Raw genomic sequence first — 19,904 nt, forward strand, 5'->3', positions numbered from 1 at the left:
TCACGTATGTTATTGCAGTAATCCTTTCAGCAGTGAAATACAGTAGCTACTTTCCCTCCATCATATAGATAAGGAAATGAGGCTTAGAGAGATTAACTTGCCCAGCCCCACCTAATAAGCAATAAAATAATGTCTTACTCTAAAACACATGCTTATCTACTGAGCTGTAACATCTAAGGAGCCTACTCATTTATTTTTAGATCAAGGGTCTTGCCCTCATTGGAAATTTACACCTATCATCTCTAAACTTTACTTCCTTGCTCGAGCTTCTTAAGTATGCAGACATTTTTTTTTGCATGAATATTATTGCCCAACAGGTACTTGGTTACTCTTTCAGGAAGACAGAAGCAATGTACAAAGCTTCACTGAAAGTGACAAATGATTATCCCTTAACACAGGAATGTAAACAGGATCCCAAAATGTGAATTATCTCTTTGTTTTGACTTTAATCATGATGTATATGCAAAATCATGGGATGTTTTTTAATGTTTATTTATTTAACTGGATCTGGTCACACTCCAACCCCTTCATTTATACTAATAAACAAACTGGGGTATAGAGGAGTGGTTGCTTGTGGAAAATTACTGGTGGAGTCTGCATCAGAAACTCTGTCTTCCAGTTTCCAATCTCATGCTCATTCTAGTACACCATGCTGACTGGCAAAATTCGGATTTCATTTGCATCCCAGTCTTTTATAGAAGTTATGTAACAAATGATTTGCTTCCTTAATCAAGGAACTTTTCTGTGTTTGCAATTTTTATGAGACAAAATTTTTGATGTAGTCTTTGAGCTTTTTTAATCTTACCGAATTTTCTGAAGTTGAACAGGAATATGCCTGCATCCCTCTGGCAACGGGTAGCATTCAGGCAGGGAGCACGCTTCCAGAAAGGAAGCAGTAGATGGATTTGGAATTGGAACACATCCTGTTTCTCTCAAAGCCTTTGCATTTCCACTTGGTAGTCATTGAAAATCTCCCATATGTCAGGCACTGTGCTAGGTGCCTTCCATGAATGATTTATTTCTAATCTCTAGAATCCTTCAGGGGCTTATTTCCATTTTACAAGTGAGGAAACCGGGGCTCAGGGAAGACAAGTCCTTTACTTTACCAAAGGTCACACAATAAGTTGTGGAGACAGGGTTTGGACAACAGTTTGCTTGACCTGGAAGCTCACGTTCCCATTATGTCGTGTTCCACTGCCGTTCATTTGAGCTGCTATAGTCATGGCTTAAGAGGAAGGTTTTGTTGTATGTATGAGTTAGATTCATTTCAAATTTTTAAAATGAGGATTGCCAGATGGAGCTTTCTTTTACCGTTGCTAGTGTGAGGTGAACTTCAGTGTGGCTACTGAACAAAGGGAAAATCAAATTGGAGCATGAAACTTGATTTTCTATTTTGTCTTAAATAAAATCCAAATTTCAGCATCTTTCACAGACATACTTGGCTTCTGACAGAAATGCTGAGTTGTAGAAGGAGTTTTTTGCCAGCAAAGATAAAAAAAAATTCACTTTCAGTTAGTCGAGGAAGTTTTCTTGTTGTGTAGAAATGAAAGCAGTGTCATCTCTTCCTGAGGCCTGTTTAAAACATGTACAAAGTTAAGTATGAGCATTTGCTCATACTTTGTTGTCATTTAACAACAAAGGAAAGTTGGAGAGCAGGAAGGGCTTTGCTGGTTTATACAGCATTCCAAGTGAATCAGTGTTCATCTCCGTCAATCTAAGATAGACTGCGAGCTTTGAAGGAACCTGTGATTCAGATTCCTGTGACCTCACAGAGCCTTCAGAACTGCTACTGTGGTTTCCGCATGTCAAAAGCTCTTCTGCAAACTCTTATGCTTACGGGTTTTACTGAGGGGCAGTCTTTGGGCTTGCTAGCTGCTTAAGGAGAAGAAAATACTTGAGGGTTAGCGTCCATTCCTATGTCCTCATCTAATTTTTCACTCTTGCCCTGTCAACTAACTGCTTCATGCACCATGTTTTTGAATAGTTGTCTCTCACAAATTAATGTGAGATCTTTTTTTTCTAGTAATTGGCAAAATAAAGATTTTCAGAGTTCAAAAACACCACAGAGCGGTTATAAGTAATTCCTTGTCCTTCTGCTCTGGTTCATGGTAGGTGGTTGACAAATGACATGAGGACCATGGGTCTGTTGAGGAGTAATGACAAGCGATTGTATAACTTATAGCTCAGGAAGCATTGGCGAGAATAGTATCTCATGGAATCCTGTCAGAAACCCCAAATCCCCACGTTGCCAACCAAGGAGACAGAGGAGGAAGGGATTTACCAGTCACAAAGTGAGTGTTTCGTCAGCCCACTAGCCCAGTGCTGTTTCTCCACACACAGAGATGTACAAAGCACATGTTCTTCACAGTCTGGCAAAACACAAGGGAATTTGGAGTTCTAGGGATCAGTGTAGGAAGGAGTCACAGTTTTGTAGAGTTACAGTTATACACCATGTCCCCTTGTCTGTCCATCAGTGGGAGAGGTGGGTACAGACATGTCAGGGCTTACCTAACATGCACAGTTGGTCCATCTCTTGGGTCCAGGTCCCCTAAGAGCCAGCTCACTTGTCCCCACAATAAAAAGTAACAAAAATAAGGTGGCATTCAGCATCCTTCTCAGTGATCTCTTTCCAAAAGTTCCAAACCATTTTCTGTATTTGGGATCCTCGTGTCTTTGATGGGAAACCTGTTTGTATTTCACCTCCAAGCTTTGTGGTCTCCAGGGCACTCTGGTTGGGTACCTAAAGGGTGTGGGAAGTGGACTCCGAGAGAACAGGGGCAGAGCCCTGTCCCTCGCTACCTTATTTGGGATCTTGAGGATCCACTGAGAGGAAGTATGGTAGGACCTGCAACACGAGAGGTTGATTTTCGGGTTGAGGCAGGATTGTTCTTCTTTTAAAGGACAGGAAAGAAGTTCACCGAAAGTGTATCATTTTTCCATTGTCTATTGTTGTGAGTAACAAGATTCCAGAAAACCTAGGACTCTATGGCCCCATTGGTTCATCTATACCACACATATTTACTTGCAAGTGTCAAGCGAAACAGAAAGGAGTTATGGAAAAAACATTGGCTTTGGCTGTAGGCAGATGAGTTCAAATCCTGTTACCTTTGCCTAACTTCTTGATCTTCACACCTTGCTCCTTGTGTTTGCCTGTAAAATTATGATAATCCCTGCCCGTCCTAATTTATAGTTGTTTTAGGAAATTACACAGAAATTCCGCATAAACTTTAACATATTTTATAAAAGGAAAGTGTCATTATCTCTTTCAGAAACAATATCTTTGATCCCTACCAAGTATACATACCAAGTCCGCCATCATTTTTTTAAGATGCAACTTTAGCAATGTGGTTTTGACAACCAGATCAGCTATGGATTGCATTTAATCCAAAAATAAAAGTGGAAGATGGAACATAAAAATAGAGGAGTCCATTTTTTCCATTTGGCATAAATAAAAAAGTAATGTTTTTACCTTGGAGACAATCAATACGTCTTTTCTTTTGAACTTTGGGTTTGGACTTACATGTTGCTTTCATCCTTTGCTTCCATTGTAGGAAATTGATGGAAAATCCCTGCTATTGATGACAAGAAATGACGTGTTGACAGGACTTCAGTTAAAACTGGGGCCTGCTCTGAAAATCTACGAGTATCATGTTAAACCTCTGCAGACAAAGCATTTAAAGAACCACTCTTCATAGTACAGTCAAGTTGGGGTCTTAGACCTCAAAAAATACATAATGACATAATTTAGTTTCATGTGATGAAACTTTGTAAACAGAATACATACATGTGTATATGTAAAGAATTTCAGTCAAATGAAACGTTATCCTATTGGATAGACTAGGCAATCCATCGGCTGACCTGAATTCAGCCAGGAGGAGCAAGGATAACTTATAGACAGGATGGTTTTCCTGGTGGATCTTGTCAAATTGAGTGATCTTTGACACGATTAGACACCCCTCCCCACCAAAGGGATTTTCTTCACAAATTGCTTTCCCAGAATCCTTGAAAAAGGATTGAATTGAATGATCTTTTGGTTACAGATGTAGGGAGATTAAAAACAAGAACACTTGGGGGAAGGGGAGAAAAGAAAGATTGCTGTCTCCCTTGAATTCCTCTGCTCCTTAGAGCTTGTGTTATTTGGATGGAATTGCCGACACCCTTTTTTATAGAGGGTCCTCCACTTGACCTTATTAAGGTTTCACTGGGATATACTGCGATGTTTGAGACGATCGTGCGTCATGGCCCCTACAGGAGCAGAACCTCTGAAAAAGAGAAACTCTGTTGTGTCTTCGGGATGTCCCTCCATCTTCAGCTTCTTTCATAGGGGGTAACGGTATTTTCTGCATAGATTTACTTTCAAATTGGCTCTTTGTTTCCGAAGAAGAAAACATTTTTTCACTTTATGGTTTGTATTTATACGAATTTGTTTCTGAAGGAATTTGCCAAGAGTTATAGATCAAAAAGCCTTGTTACTAGTACAGAGTATTTTTATATATATTCCTTCATGATGGTGTAATATTTTTTTAATTGCTCTGATGCTCTGTTGGATTCTTGGTTTGAGTATTTGTTTTTAAGAACTTGAAAAAGTGGGCTTGCTACATCTCTGTTCAAAGAGACATTGGTTCAAATCTCTGTGTGTCAATGCCTTGTTGAACTGGTGCTTTGTGGTCACAATAAAGCATTGCTTCGGTTTATTCCCAGTGTATGTTTGATCTTTTCTGTTTGGTTGCCTCTTCAGTTGGGATTAAGGATTAAGGTCATTCCTTAAAACCATGGAAAGAAAGTTAAGCCTAAAAAAAAAAAGCAACTTTGGATTTATAAAACATTTAGATTTGTTTGTGGGTTTACCTTCTTTATGAACTACATTGTCCAAATAGGCCTTGTTCCTTCTCCTACCCCCATCCAACAACCAATTTTAGGTGTCATTTTAGCCAAAGTTTTTTTTTTCCGTAGGCCACTGAGGGTCATGATTTTCTGGAAACTTGGATGAAAGCCATGTACTTTCCCTCCAGACCAAAGCTCATATTCCCACATATAAAACTTTGCAGAGTTGATGGACTCCCTGAAGTTCTGTCTTCCCCCTCCTCAAGTTGAGGGCCACTATTTTAGATAGTGTTATAATTCAGTCCCCTGCAAAGATCATTTCTGTAAAGACCAGAAAGTCTGAAGATGAGATTGAAAAAAAAAACAAAAACAAAAACACGGGAAGTGGTATAATGGGTGGGGTTCAAAATGCCTTCCAAATTAATTGTTATGGAGTTTATGGAGTGTCTGAAATTTAAATTATGCTTTGTTTTGCATAAGTGGGAGAAGGGGCTGCAAAAGAGACATTTTCCATCCCCACATTCTCACAGTCTACAAAGCATGTAAAACTAAAAGGCAGAACTTAGTTAAGTATTATGAGGAGTGGTAGTGATAAAAAGTGAGAGGTGCACCTGCTGGAGACCCAGGTGGGAAGGAAGGAACATGGGATCCAATAGATAGAAGATGGGATGAAGAACTGAATTAACCTCCCTGCAGGAGTTTCCCACAAGTGAAATAGTAATGACGTTTGAACCCTCTCTGCCTCAAAGGGATAGCATGCAAATGTCCCAGCCATGCTTCTGTGTATCCACCTGATACCTTATGTATGCGTCTAGAAAAGATTTGGCTGTGAGTAATAGAACAAAAACTGTCTCATATCGGACAAAGGGCTAGTATCCAAAATCTATAAAGAGCTCACCAAACTCCACACCCGAAAAACAAATAATCTACTGAAGAAATGGGCAGAAGACATCAACAGACAATTTAATAAAGAAGACATCCAGATGGCCAACAGGCACATGAAAAGATGCTCAATGTCGCTCCTCATCAGGGAAATACAAATCAAAACCACGCTCAGATATCACCTCACGCCAGTCAGAGTGGTGTAAAGGAACAAATCAGGAGACTATAGATGCTGGCGAGGATGTGGAGAAACGGGAACCCTCTTGCACTGTTGGTGGGAATGCAAACTGGTGCAGCCGCTCTGGAAAACAGTGTGGAGGTTCCTCAAAAAATTAAAAATAGATCTACCCTATGACCCAGCAATAGCACTGCTAGGAATTTACCCAAGGGATACAGGAGTGCTGATGCATAGGGGCACTTGTACCCCAATGTTTATAGCAGCACTTTCAATAGTCAAATTATGGAAAGAGCCTACATTGTCCATCAACTGATGAATGGATAAAGAAATTGTGGTTTATATACACAATGGAATACTACATGGTAATGAGAAAGAATGAAATTTGGCCTTTTGTAGGGACGTGGATGTAACTGGAGAGTGTTATGCTAAGTGAAATAAGTCATACAGGGAAAGACAGATACCATATGTTTTCACTCTTATGTGGATCCTGAACAACTTAACAGAAGACCATGGGGGAGGGGAAGGAAAAAAAAAGAGGCTAGAGAGGGAGGAAGCCAAAACATAAGAGACTCTCAAAAACTGAGAACAAACTGAGGGTTGATGGGTGGTGGGAGGGAGGGAAGGGTGGATGATGGGTATTGAGGAGGGTACCTGTTGGGATGAGCACTGGGTGTTGTATGGAAACCAATTTGACAATACATTTCATATTTAAAATAAATAAATAAAATTATACCAAGGGGGGGGAACTGTCTCCCCACTCTCACCCCCACATTGCCAGGTAATGTAAACAAGACAGAAGGTTGTGTCTTCTCTTCATTTAAATGTACAGCCAGGGGGACCAGAGATGATACAGCCCTCTATGATGTCAGACATTCTTCCTACCTTTTTGTTCCATCATGCATGCTGTTTATTCCCAGAATCCTTTCATGGCCCAAGATGGCTGCTTCAGCTCCCCCCATCACCATTTGACTTCCAACCAGCAGGAAGAAGAAAAGGGAAAGGAAGACACCTTCTCCCTTTAAGGAACTTCCAAGAAATTGTACATACTACTTCCTCTTCCATCTTGCTGTCCAAAATTCAGTCACAGTGTCATACCTAAGCTGGAAGAGAGGCTTGAGATAATCTTAGAGCCCATGGGCCCAACTAAAACTCAAAAGTGCCATTATCCTACTAATATGGGAAAAGGGATATTAAAGGACAATGTCCTATCACCACTGTCAGCTGGCAGTTGAATACTTTGAGCAAATGAAAGTATATCTTTAGTTGTATTTTTCTCTAGATTTGAACTTGGGATTACACTCCATGCAGTCTTTGGATGCTTTTATCACAGTCGCCTTGTTCACTAACCCCAACCTAACTCAACTAAGCTTTCGACCTGGACTGCTCTATAAATGCTTGTCATGAAGAAAAAAAAAAAAAGGAAAATATCTTAATTGTAAAGCAAACTGAAAAGAATCAATTCATTTCTTAGCCCTCTGTTGACAGCTTTCAGGCAAAATTAGGAAATTAGTCTGCCTCTCTTACACCCAGAATAAAGGCCTACAACGGGCTGGCCTAAGTGCGTTGGCAATAACTGAGGGTGCTTTCTCCCCACCCCCCAATTCAAGGAAAGGAAGTGTTATCAAAACAAGGCCATAGGGAGAGGCTGGAAGTACTTGAAATTCAGCAGGTAGGCAGCCTTTGTCTCCAAACAGCTGTAAAACCAGAAACGGCTGATTCCTTTCCAATCACACCAGATTTCTGTTAATGTGATCCAGGTCTGCAGCTAGGAGCAAACACACACACACACACACACACACACACACACACACGTGGGGAAGCACTTCATGAGCGTAAATGGGAATGAGAGTGCCTTGATGCCAATATGTTTTATGTGAGAATTGTTTGATGTTGAATTTGATTATTCTCAACCAGAGGGGCAGACAGGATATCAGAATCATGAAGGATTTAAAAAAAAAATAATTGCCACTCCACCTCTCCTCCCCACCCCGCATTTGAGCCTCGGGTTCAGACTCTACAAAGGACGTATAATGAATTGATTTAAAGGCAAGGTCACAAACTGGTCTCTTTTCAGTGGAATCTAAGCTGACATGTTGTCCTTTGGCTAGTGCAGTATGTTTGTGTTCTTACAACTACATCTGCAGTCTTCTAGGTGAGCCTGAAAACTCCAATTTATTACAATCTTTTTAATTCCCTAATACCTTGCAGCCAGCAACTGCACACTTTTACATTGTCATTACAAGGTATATGAAATTTAGACCCCTGATGTAAAGCAAAGAACACACAGAGAGCTTCCTCAGAGTAAATTAATTCAGGAACTAGAGCTTATAAGTAGATTTGGTTGAAAAGAAAACAAGGTGGCACACACTGAGCTGGAATGTGCAGCAGCTTTGAGCATCATTTTTGATACTTAATGGACATGGTGACTATTGAATAATCTTCATATTCAGAGACCAGTTGGTGGCAGTCTCCTCGTTCTATCCTCAGTAAGTACCCTATGAGAACATGGATTTTGTCTCTCTAAGCTTAGCATACACGGTCAGGGGTACATGCTGTCCTTGTGTTGCATTAGAGAAATAGATCTTTGAAGGAATTTAATTTGGAAAAGTCTAATGACCCTCAGTTGCCCAACCACTCCTATATTTGGAAGCCAAATGCAAAGAGTACTTACTGGTGGTGATCCATCTGCCTTTGACGGTCATTGCAAATGGGATCTGCAGGGGTCAGGCCTGGGCACAGAGCCATTAAGTGTTTTTTGTAATGATTTGGAAGATGAAGTTAAATGTTCAAAGAGCTGACTGCTGTAGGACAGATATGCTTCTTATGAGAAAACTTGTTAATTCTGCTTCTAAACCAGGAACAGAAGCCACAGGAAGGAAAGAGAGAGCAATGGGTACAGTAATGAGCAGCTCGTTAGCTTCATGCTGTAGCTCCATAGGCAATTAAGTGGTTTGGGTACCATTGCTGGCCAGTGGTGGCCGTTCTACATAGAGAGAAAGAGAGTAAAACGATCACATCTCATTCTTTGGTGACTGTGGCCGTGTTATATCTTTTCGGACCTCAAGAAAAGAGTTGCATCTTGCCTAGCCCTGGGGCAGAATAATGGAGGACCCTGTGAATAAAAGCAAGAGAAGTCTTTGACTACCCACAAGAACATAGCTAGGTTGATGTCTCTTTACCGCAGTTGTGCAGGGTTTTCCTGTCCACCATTATCTTCAGGGAGAAATCCGGAAAGCTGGAGGTGCCAGGCAATCTCCAAATGGAAAATGTGCCGGACTTCCACAGAAGAGGTGCCTGGGCAGAGCTACTACCTTTATCATAGCAGAGGTGGGAAAGAGGTCAGTGAATTAAGGTGTAAATAATACTGATGTATTATTTACTTGGTAGCTGTGGAACAGGCCATGGCCTGGGGAAGCCAGACCTATAAACAACAAAATAAGGGAACGTATGCCACAAGATAGAATGTGCTATCATCTAAGCATCTGAGATCACAAAGCTTAGAGGCCTTAAGTTTCCAGAAGAGTCAGGTAAAGCAGCAAGGACAGACCTTCCACAAGATTCTCCAGCTCTGTCATCTGTGGGGCAGAGACATCTACGGCAACGTTGCAAGTCAGACGTCTTCTTTCTAAATTAAAGACAGCAGACTCATTTGGTAAATTGTGCTTCATTTCCTTTTTCAGTGGGTCACACTCTTACTTTTCTGTGCCAGGAAATACACAACTTGAAAATAAGACTATAAAACTCACGATTACAAACATTTTGAAGGACGCCCAGGAAAACTCTTCAAGCAACCAGCAGTTCCTGTTTTTAAGACGTTGTGTTTGGCACTACGTGTTAACCACACTGGAATTAAAATATAAATAAGTAAATAAATAGGCAAACAAACAAATAAATTCATGTTTGGGACTGTGTTCCTCTCCTGTGCCGCAACCCAATGACACGGGTTGATCTACACCATGCCGCAGTGGGTGGGAGGACTGAGGCTGCTCCTATAGACCTGAGCTTGAGGCCAGCCCCACCATTTACTTGAAAGGGGAACTTGGGCAGTTATAGGCTCCCCTCAGCCTCAGGTACTTCACCTGTTCTCTACTGCAGCTACAGACACAGAGCAAAGCAACACTAGGTCAGCACTGTCCAATAAATATATAATGTGAGCCACATGTGTGACTTAAAATTTTCTAGCGGTCACATTTTTTTATGAAATTTTCTAGTGGTCACACAAGGGAGCAGGAAAATCATCTGACATATCCAAAATATTACCGTTTCCATGCACAATACCAAAATTATTGACATACTTTACAATCTTTTAAAAATACATTTATGGGGCGCCTCGGTGGCTCAGTTGGTTAAGCGTCTGACTCTTGGTTTCGGCTCAGGTCCTGATCTCAAGGTTCATAAGTCGGAGCCCCACGTCCGGCTCCACGCTAACAGTGCGGAGCCTGCTTGGGATTCTCTCTCTCTCTCTCTCTCTCTCTCTCTGCTGTTCCCTCACTCTCTTTCTCTCTCAAAATAAATAAATAAACTTAAAAAAAAAAAAGGAATGCCCTTTCAAGTAGATGCATAACTTAAAAAAAAATAAAAATAAAGAACAAAATAATAAAACACATCTTCTTTTTTTTTTTTATGAAATTTATTGACAAATTAGTTTCCATACAACACCCAGTGCTCATCCCAAAAGGTGCCCTCCTCAATACCCATCACCCACCCTCTCCTCCCTCCCACCCCCCCATCAACCCTCAGTTTTAAAACACATCTTCAAAAGCCACTGCACATTTCATACTTACAGCACGTCGCCATTGGGACAGAACAGCTCACGTATACCATTTAGGGCTGGTTTCGGTTGAAAATCTAAATAACAATGACTTAGACAAATAAGATTTCCCTACTGTATATATGAGGTCTGAAGGTAAGCAGAGCAGGGTCAGGACAGCCACCCCGCAGTCATTGGGTCTCAGTCTTCTCCTAGTGTGTTCCTCCACCATCTTCAATACATAGCTTCCTATGTGGTCCAAGATGGCTGCTTAAGCATCGTTTATCACAACTGTATTCCAGCCAAGAAGGAAAGAAGGGTACCTGTTTTGAGAAGTTGCATCCAGCACTAATACTCATATCTCTGTAACAAGAACTTCAATCATTTGGCCATACTTAGCTATAGGGGAGATTGGGAACTGTAGTGTTTATTTCAGATAGCCAAGTATTCAGCTACACAAAGACAGAAGGATGGATGCTGTGGGGAAAGTAACAACCCTTCCATAATACCAGTCTCATAAGACTGATGGAGAATTGAATAAGAGTACATAGTACAGATACTAGTATAACAGGAAAAGTACATTAAAGTATGATTTTATTACTATGCTCTCACTCCATATCAAGCCCAGAAGAGTCACAGAATTAACAAACATATGCTCAGTCCAAATACTGTTCATCTGATACATTCTAATGCTGCTAAAAGATAAAACAATTACTTTCTTAGGTCCTTGGATTTGGGGTGGTTTTAGATACTTTATCTTCATAAGGGCACATAAAAGGAAAAAAAAACTTGCATTATTTAAGCTCCATGAAAAATTGTTATGCTGAGTTAAGGGAAATGTGCTGAGCAAAATGCATATAAGTTTTTATTGGTCCCCAAAGACCTAAGTTAGTTGAGGCATTTGGTGAATTCTAAATACATCTCATCCCTAATTCAAAATGAACATTCAATGACATTCAAAATGGTTTTGTGAGACTAATGAAAGGGGGCCCTCTGATACGTCTGTGATTTTAATGAAGATGTGTGTGGGTCAAAAACAAACATCAACAAAATTTTAAAGATAAAATTTTAAAAATCTAAGTAGAGCTGCATTCATTAATTTGAGCCAATTAGGTTGACATCAGTCTGTTTAATTATCTATTCAGGCAGATTTCCTAATTAATTTTTAATGCTAAGGTGACTTCTCCTAGCTACCCTAATGTCTGTAGGTTATTCATCAACCTTCTGTATGGTGTGCACGCAGAATGCGGAGTAAGTTAGCATCAGCCTAATTTACACAGAGTTAAAAAGGAAAACTTTGAAGCTATGGATCCACATTGGAGGAGGAAAGGGACCCTGGACTACGGGTTAGCAGACCTGGGTTCTGATCTGTTGCTGACTTTTCTGTAAAACCCTGTACCAGTCTCTTAACTTCTGTTGGTTCAATTGCCTCCTATGTAAAATAAACAAATCCAACCAGAAGTTTATTTCAGCATTCAATTTCTATGATTTTCTAAGAATCAAATAATTTGAGTTACATGTGTCACCGCTCCCTCCACCATTCAAGTAAAACTCACAACACTGTCATGTCCTACAATGTCTTTTCCCCTATATATCTGGGGTCCTTCTCTTTTATCCTAAACACACTGTTTTCCCTTTCTCATACAAGGGAATCAGTGTACCTTCCTTCCAAGTTTATTTGAATATATTCCTTATGTGTAAATTTCCAATGGAATCTTTTACACTTTAAGGATTGAGTGTAAATGACCTCCTTGGCAGATATTGAGGTCCCTGTAGAGGCATGAATGAGCGCTTTGCTGGGAAGAAGGTCCATAGCCACTCTTTCTCAATGGAATATCCATAGAATCTAACAACCTTAAGAATTCCTGAAAAAGAGCCCAGGCAAATGGAAGAACAAAAGGCAGCTGCACTCTAACAGAAATGGGAACAAAGACTATGAAAAATTCAAAGAGAATAAGTTTCCATTATTTGGAAGCAGGAAGAACCCAGTGAGTTAGAAGGCTTGAAATCCGTGACTTTAGAAAGAAGCTTTGGTTTCCTCCAAAATGCAGCTAAGGAAGCCGAAGTTAAACAAAGGTTTTGCAAAGGAGACTCCAAAAGGCAAAGTCCATCCAGTCCCTAGTCTGGAGGGAAAAAAAAAAATCAATGCTCTTTCTGAACCGAGGCCTAGGAGGTTAGAAAGAAGTTCAGATTTCTGTAGTTAAATCTTTGCACGTGGTTGAAAAAGCTAAATTCTGTTTCAATAACAAACAAGTAAAAACACTGTTTCCAAAGAGTGATTTCTATTGTATTGAGAACAAAGGGAGAAAAAGCAGGTTACTAAAGGGGAAGAAAGGTGTGAACTTAAGTCTGACTAAAAAGGCAAAGGAATGGAATGCATTTTCTGAGGCTGTTTCAATGAAAGTTCTGAGATGAAATTTAGAGGATTTCAACTAAGTCTTAGAATTTTGGCTGCTGAAACCACAAGCCCCAGATGACAGCTGCTCTGTTGGGTGCCAGGCAAACTGCCTCCAGGCAGCAAATGGGCTGGAGTCACCTGCTTTATTCCCCCAGGAAAGTACTTGAGATGGGGCCGGGGTAAGGATGGGGGGAAGGGAAGAGAAAGCACTGTAGAGCAAGTGGGTTCCCAGAAAAACTGAAACAGAGAGCCTGTAGCCTTCTATAACAAAATTACAAAATGTTTTGATACAAATTACCTGGCCGGTGTTTGTAGTTCAGGCTGGCCTGCTCCTCTGCCAGCACTGACAAAAGCGGGTGAAACCCAAAGCCTGTTTTTCAGCATAATTTACAATTTTAAGCACAAGAAAACATTCTTCACAAAATAGGATTCTGGCCCTTGAAAATTTCAGACTCCAGGCTCTCCTGCCTGGGAAATAACACCTGGGATACAACATCCAATAGCTCATTTGCAATCGACTCAGGAGAAGCACAATGCATGTATGTTCAAAACGGGGCACAATGTCTAAGGATTCTGCTCTAACATCAATTTCTTCTCTGAAGAAAATACAGTGTTTCTAAAACTTTCCTGACCAAGATAATAGCTAGTAAGAAGGGCCTACGTTTTTTGTTCTTGTTGTTTGTTTGTTTGTTTGTTTGTTTTTAGAAAAAATCATGTTAAATTCTAAATTCCTCTTTAAACAGGATTATCAAATCAGCAAAGGAATAAAATGTACTAAGCAATCTGGCCACCCAAGTGACATGATATAGAAGCCCATTTTGTAACATGAGTATTCAGTGTGGCACAAAACTTTCCTTATCATATTATTTCATCCTGCTTATCTTGTGTTCTTTCCCAGCAGGCACTAGCTTGTGTGGGGTTTCCAGCATTTTCTAGGGCTTGCTGCTCTCCGGCCTCCCATCTCTCACCTCACTCATAAAGTCCAAAGAAGATTTTCTACTTGGGTCTAATAACACACGAAAAGAAGGCAAGATATTTCATTTAACAAACACATATAGAAATTTCTTTTTTTAAAAAAAATATTTATTTATTTTGAGAGAGAGAGAGAGAGAGAGAGAGAGCATAGGAGGGGCAAAGAGAAAGGGAGAGAATCCCAAGCAGGCTCCATGCTCTCAGCACAGAGCCATCTCACAAACCGTGAGATCATGACCTGAGCTGACTTTCAACCAACTGAACCACCCAGGTGCCCCATACAGAATTTTCTGTGTGTCAGCCATAAACATCATCACAGCACTTTACAGACATTAACCCATTTGATGCTTGAAATACTCTGAGTTAGATTCTATTTCACCTCTATTTTACAGATGAGGATACTTATCATATAGCTAGAAAGAAGTAGATCCAGGATTTAAGTGAGTTTGTGAAATTAAACACTATACCATGCTAGCTTATGTAGTATTACAAAGGGGAATGAAGCAGAATTATCAAATAATACTAAGTACTTATATGTAAGCATTTATAAAAAATGGAGATTTAAAAAAGTTAATAAATGTAGATTTTTTAAATGGAAGAAGGTTCCATGTTCATGTGGACAGGTTTTCATCATGGGTTTCTAAAATTACAGTTTAATTATAGTTTATGAAGCTCTATGGTATATGATATATACAATATATATATATATATATAACATATATATATAGTGTTACTCAACTGATATAAAGATAATCACCAGTCAAGTCTGTATATATCTTTAAATCATCAATTATATTTATTTCTCTGATTATAAAAGTAATAAATGTTCAGATATGGAAGATTCAGAAAAGCACATGGCAAAAAATAAAAATCACTCCTAATCCCACAATCTAGAAATCATCATCACTGATATTTGTATAGAGTGTCGTCTTCTTTCTATATGTATGTTCATTGATTGGTATATTGACTCAGCACTTATTAGATGGGTTCTTTGTGCCAAAGTGAGACCTTATTCAAAGAAAAATAAGTTATACTTTTTTTCAGTGTGTACTATATATTCTCTAAGAGTTGTAAAAGTCATAAAACCAATACATTAAGATTATAAAAGTATTTTTAGAGTATAAATAAATTCCCAGTGACACATATGCTAGAGCATTCTTAGAAATCCAAATATTCAGTCCAATTGAAGTCACAATGGTGAAAGTTTTCAAAAGATGATTTTGTCGTTATATTTTCTGCATTGCCCAAAAGCAGTTTTTGCATCAGTAGGATGAAAACAGTGCTTACTTTTGAACTTGTGCACAAAGTAATTGATATGACACATCCATTAATTCATGATTATTTTCTTAGTGAATTGGTTCTAAAGCGTCTCAAAGATAGGAAGGCACAAGACAACTAAAAAGAAATCTTGATTTATGACTGTTCTAATACCGTGTAGCATTTGTAAAGTAAACTGCATCCATAAAGCATGTTATAATTACTAATCACAAAACACCTTGCTGAGCTAGGAGCAGAAGAATTCTTTCATACAGGAGGAAAATTAACACTATAAATCAACATTCTAGTTTGAAAATTTGCATGGTTACAATGCTATGATTTCCAGCATCACAAGAGGCTGAAGGAAATCCTCAATTGAGAGTAGGCTCCTGGCGATGGTAGCTACTTTGTCACAGCTTCGAAGCCAGCTTCCTCTTGACGGTTCCAGTAATTCTGCCGTAGGGATTGTCTAATGGTAGCAAGACCTGTAGAAAAACCACATGGCAACTTCAGAAGCATTAAAATAGACCTCTCCTGTTCTCTATGAATCAATATTAAATCAAAACCAAAACCAAAAACTCCCTAAATAGGAAAACGTATATGCACTAAAGTCAAGTTATTTGAAGCAGGGTAATGCTTTATTTTTCTGGCGATAGTGGAGGGATGAGTTGATTGTCCAGAAAATTTAAGAGTGTTTGAAAGATTTTAATCACTGGGATATAAATGTTTCTCAAATGCATTATCTATCTCTGCTTTCTAAACAGAATGTGGTGAACATAATTTGGCCTTTGCTTGAAAATTCACTTTGAACACCTATCAATGTCCAATGCAATCATACCACGCCTTCAGGAACATCTGAGGTCCTCAGGGCTGTTAGCCCAATACTAAGTGGTTTCAGACAGCTGTAAATTTAGAGATGTTCTGTCTTCCCACCCTGTCATTTGTCACTTCTCTGCTGTTGTCAGTGCGTCCTGACTCCCTGCTTCTCATGTGTTGCCCTCACTCTGTACACGCCTGCTGGCTGAGGGCCTGAGAGCAGCTCCCACCCCCCAACCTCAAAGCACAGACATAGAGTCAGGACAACTTGTGTAGCTTCTCAGGTGCCTTCACGCGGACCCCTGGCCCAAAGGATCTGGGCCTTCCCGTCTCGGGGCCCCCACGCAGGCTTCAGGTGGGAGCTGAGGAAGCCGCAAGTCTGACTTCTTGGATATAGGGACACACCTGGCAAGCCCTGCGACACGTCTCTGAGCTGGGATCAGTGCAGGTCACAGGTGTTTGGGGGTCCTGAAGAGACCTCGTTTCTTTGCTGGTTCCTCAGCTGAGCACTGCTCCAGTCATGAGCTTGACCCTTTTCTGTTTGGGGCCCATTTGTTTTACCTTTGGTCGACATGGCCAAGATTACTTTCAGGTCCCTCTCTTGCCCTTTAGAAGGTAATGATTTTAAAGGGCTTTAATTCTAATTAATGGTATTCTGGTAATCGACATCCTTTCCTTCCAGTGACATAAACGATGCTGCCTCCCTGTTCAGTTGAATGAACAGTACTTGGGATCAATGTTGCTCTCGTCTGTGACTCACAGTTCTCTAGAAGCTATCCCAGGTGCCTAAGCCTTTGTTTCCCAGTGCTGTTCCCCAGCCTCCACCTACAGCTGTGGTAGCACAGCCCGATGGAGCCCATTAACATAATTTGCAGGACAGAAACAGGAATAGAGAAATCCTACCATTCTGAAAATGGCTCAAGAGGGGAAGGACAGTTCCAATCTCCCAGGACACACTACTTCAGGCTGTCTAGTCAGACACACTTGGTTTAACCTTCTGCCATGGCTTAAAACAAGTCAGGGTGTTTTTGCAAAACAAGGTTTCCTTTCAAAAAGTGCATTTCCTCGTCTGTCTTTCTTTCTTTCTCTCCTTCCTTCCTTCCCTCCCTCTTTCTTTCTTTCTTTCTTCCTTTCTTTCTTTCTTTCTTTCTTTCTTTCTTTCTTTCTTTCTTTCTTTCTTTCTTTCTTTCTTTCTTCCTATCTGTTTATTTATTTTTGAAAGAGAGAGCATGCGAGTGAGGTAGGGGCAGAGAAGGAATCCCAAGCAGGCTCATGCCATCAGTGCAGAGCCTCACAAACCATGAGATCATGACCTGAGCCAAAATCAAGGGTCAGATGTTTAATGACTGAGCCACCCAGGCACCCCCTCATCTTGCTTTCTATAATTACAGTTGGAAACAGTCTTTCTTCCTTTCTGTTTACATTTTCTGTTTATATGCTACTTAAATTGACTACTTAGTCAAAAGTTAAAGATGATGAAAGAAAAGGGAAATAGAATCTTTTTTTTCTCTTTATTGCGTCATGATGGAAGAATAACAAAGCTGTGACCCTGTGTGGCACTTTTCGAAGTACATCTCTGAGCTGTCTCCTCTGGCACACTATGTTCTTGCTTTGTCTTTTAATCTCTCTAGCTTCCAACCCTCCTCCATAATCATTCATCCACCTCTAAGGCATTCCAGCCCCAGGTTTTGAAAGGCCCAGAATCTAAGAGGACTCTAATCAGTGGCAACTATAAATATTCCAAAAGCAACAGCTGTTAAGAGTTTGGGTTGGGGATATTACCATCCCAATTTTAAAAAGACAGGTAAGGGTGCAGGGGTAGGAGGGTAGGCGTTCTTTAAATATTTTTAAAGTTCTCTTACCTCTTCTTTGTTGATCAATCCCATTTTGGACATGTCAATATTAAAGTAGTGAATGTTTGGCAGGCTGATTTCCATGTCTTCTATCTGGAATCCAAAGTAATATGGATCACATTGGGCAACTGTGAATCTATCTCTCTGTCACTCCTCCCCAGTAACCCAACTGCCCGTGAGTCCATTACTCAAGTTCCACCTCCGTCTCTGAGACACTTTCTGATGTTCCTCTACTGCGTGACACAGTTGTCTCCTGCTAGTCCCATTATTAGATGGTGGACGCATTCTTTCCCCCTCCAAGTACAAAATCGGTTTTCAGAAAAGTAAGCGTTCCTTGGGTCAGAAAACAGTGAGAACTTCAGGATATTAACTGGCCTCCTGGTGGTGGCCAGTCAACCTCCTAAATTCTTCCTCAGTCTGTTTCCTCCTCTCTAGCCTATCCTGAACATTTACAGACCCTGGGGTAAGAGTACAATTGGAGGCCCACATGCCAGATGTTTAAGGTTATGAATCAGGCAAGCAACATTTTGGTTTTTTTGCAGGGAGGGGGCAGAGGGAGAGGGAGAGGATCCCAAGCGGGCTCTGCACTGTTCGTGCAGAGCTCTATGTGGGGCTCAAACTCATGAACCATGAGATCATGACCTAAGCCACAACCAGGAGTCTGGCCTTTAACCAACTGAGCCACCCAAACGCCCCCAAGCAAGAAATTTTTAAGTGAAATATGTTCTATCCTTCTTACTTGACAAATATACCTTCATAACAGCCTGGAAAGCCAGAACCTAATTGAAATTTCTCTGACTGCTTGCAATGCAGGATGTTGTAGTATGGGAAGAGCCAGACCCCAGCCCCTGGCCCATCCCTTCCTCTCTCTTGGCCTCATGTGGACATGCTAGCTTGAGTGTTTTTAAGCAGTTTCCACCCCTTTGCCCACTCGCAGGCCCAAGGGTATACACACTGATGGCATGATCTGCCTCCGGAGGCAGATCTCCGGAAGAAACCTGGGGAAGAGGTTTGCACAGGTTCTAAAAGTGGTCTCAGGGTTCTTTGGGCAGTTAATTCTGGGGTGCAGGTATCCAGAGAAACTGTAAAGGGATGTGTGCCCCTGTGAAGGATTTGTTGCCTTGGCCCCACTGACTCTTCATCCAGTGGAGAAAGGATAGCCAGAAAACATCCTGGAAAGTTCCACGTCATGGCAGGATCCCTCTTGCCCATGTCTAAGACTGGTACTCTTTTTCTCCACCCATCATGGCTTTACTTACTTCAGACCCTCTTTGCCAGATTTCTGCCTCCCAATAGCCTCCCTGCAGGTCTCCTCATCTGTGGTCTGCTGTCCTTTTAATTTACCACCCTTCTTTTAAAGTGATCTTTCTAGAGTGCAAATTCAGTAGTGCTACACCTTGGTTAAACCCCTCCGTGGCTCCTAAGAGCTTTGAAAATAAAATACAGACTATAAACAAGCTCACAAAGATCCTGCTGGTCTGATTTCTGCCTCATCCTTAGGCACATGGAAAGATGTTCATTCCTGGCACTTCACATATGCCAAAACCTCAACAGCAAATGATTATTCCATGCTGCTCCTGTCTTATACCTACCATGCTCCCTCACCCTTGAGTGTGAACTCAGATAACCAACCCCTACTTGACCCTTAAGACTCAACTCAAACACCTCTCCCTCCATAAAGCCTGGCTGGCCCAATCTTCCATACCTGAGTTAGGTGCCTTTCTCTGTATTTCTATAACGCTTTATGCTTTACTGGATCGTTAGTTTACTTATTGTCTTCTTTTACCAAATGATGAACCCTTTAAGGGTAGACACACTGTCTAATTTATCTTTGTATTCTTCATGTGCTGACAGAGATATAATAACTACTCAATAACATCAGATGGATGGATGGATGGAATCTGTCTGCATCTATCCTTCATTCTCCGGCTACCCTGAAACATAGACTCTTGGCCGAATTATCCCTCCTTCAAG

The 19,904-nt window shown here is 40.7% G+C and overlaps 3 protein-coding genes across 4 annotated transcripts in view; 2 read left to right on the forward strand and 1 right to left on the reverse strand.

The window, feature by feature from the left end:
• The window catches only part of SAMD13 (sterile alpha motif domain containing 13), a gene marked incomplete at its 5' end in the record, with an annotated part of 39,939 nt that extends 35,245 nt beyond the window's left edge, over positions 1-4,694 (forward strand). Inside the window, one exon of the mRNA XM_019839087.3 lies at positions 3,552-4,694. Coding sequence (XP_019694646.3) covers positions 3,552-3,695 — 144 coding nt within the window. The remainder of the gene's footprint in view (positions 1-3,551) is intronic.
• Positions 1-19,904, forward strand: part of DNASE2B (deoxyribonuclease 2 beta) — a 65,215-nt gene that overhangs the window by 2,599 nt on the left and 42,712 nt on the right. The window lies entirely within an intron of this gene.
• LOC101096750 (uricase) overlaps positions 14,778-19,904 on the reverse strand; it is an 80,531-nt gene continuing 75,404 nt past the window's right edge. For both annotated transcript variants that reach the window (XM_019837322.3, XM_003990261.6), the window contains exons 7-8: positions 17,940-18,023; positions 14,778-15,746 (exon numbers count right to left, since the gene is read on the reverse strand). In XM_019837322.3, coding sequence (XP_019692881.1) covers positions 15,672-15,746; positions 17,940-18,023 — 159 coding nt within the window. In that variant the 3' untranslated portion in view covers positions 14,778-15,671. The remainder of the gene's footprint in view (positions 15,747-17,939; positions 18,024-19,904) is intronic.

Source organism: Felis catus, chromosome C1, assembly GCF_018350175.1.
Source record: "Felis catus isolate Fca126 chromosome C1, F.catus_Fca126_mat1.0, whole genome shotgun sequence".
NCBI lineage: Eukaryota > Metazoa > Chordata > Mammalia > Carnivora > Felidae > Felis > Felis catus.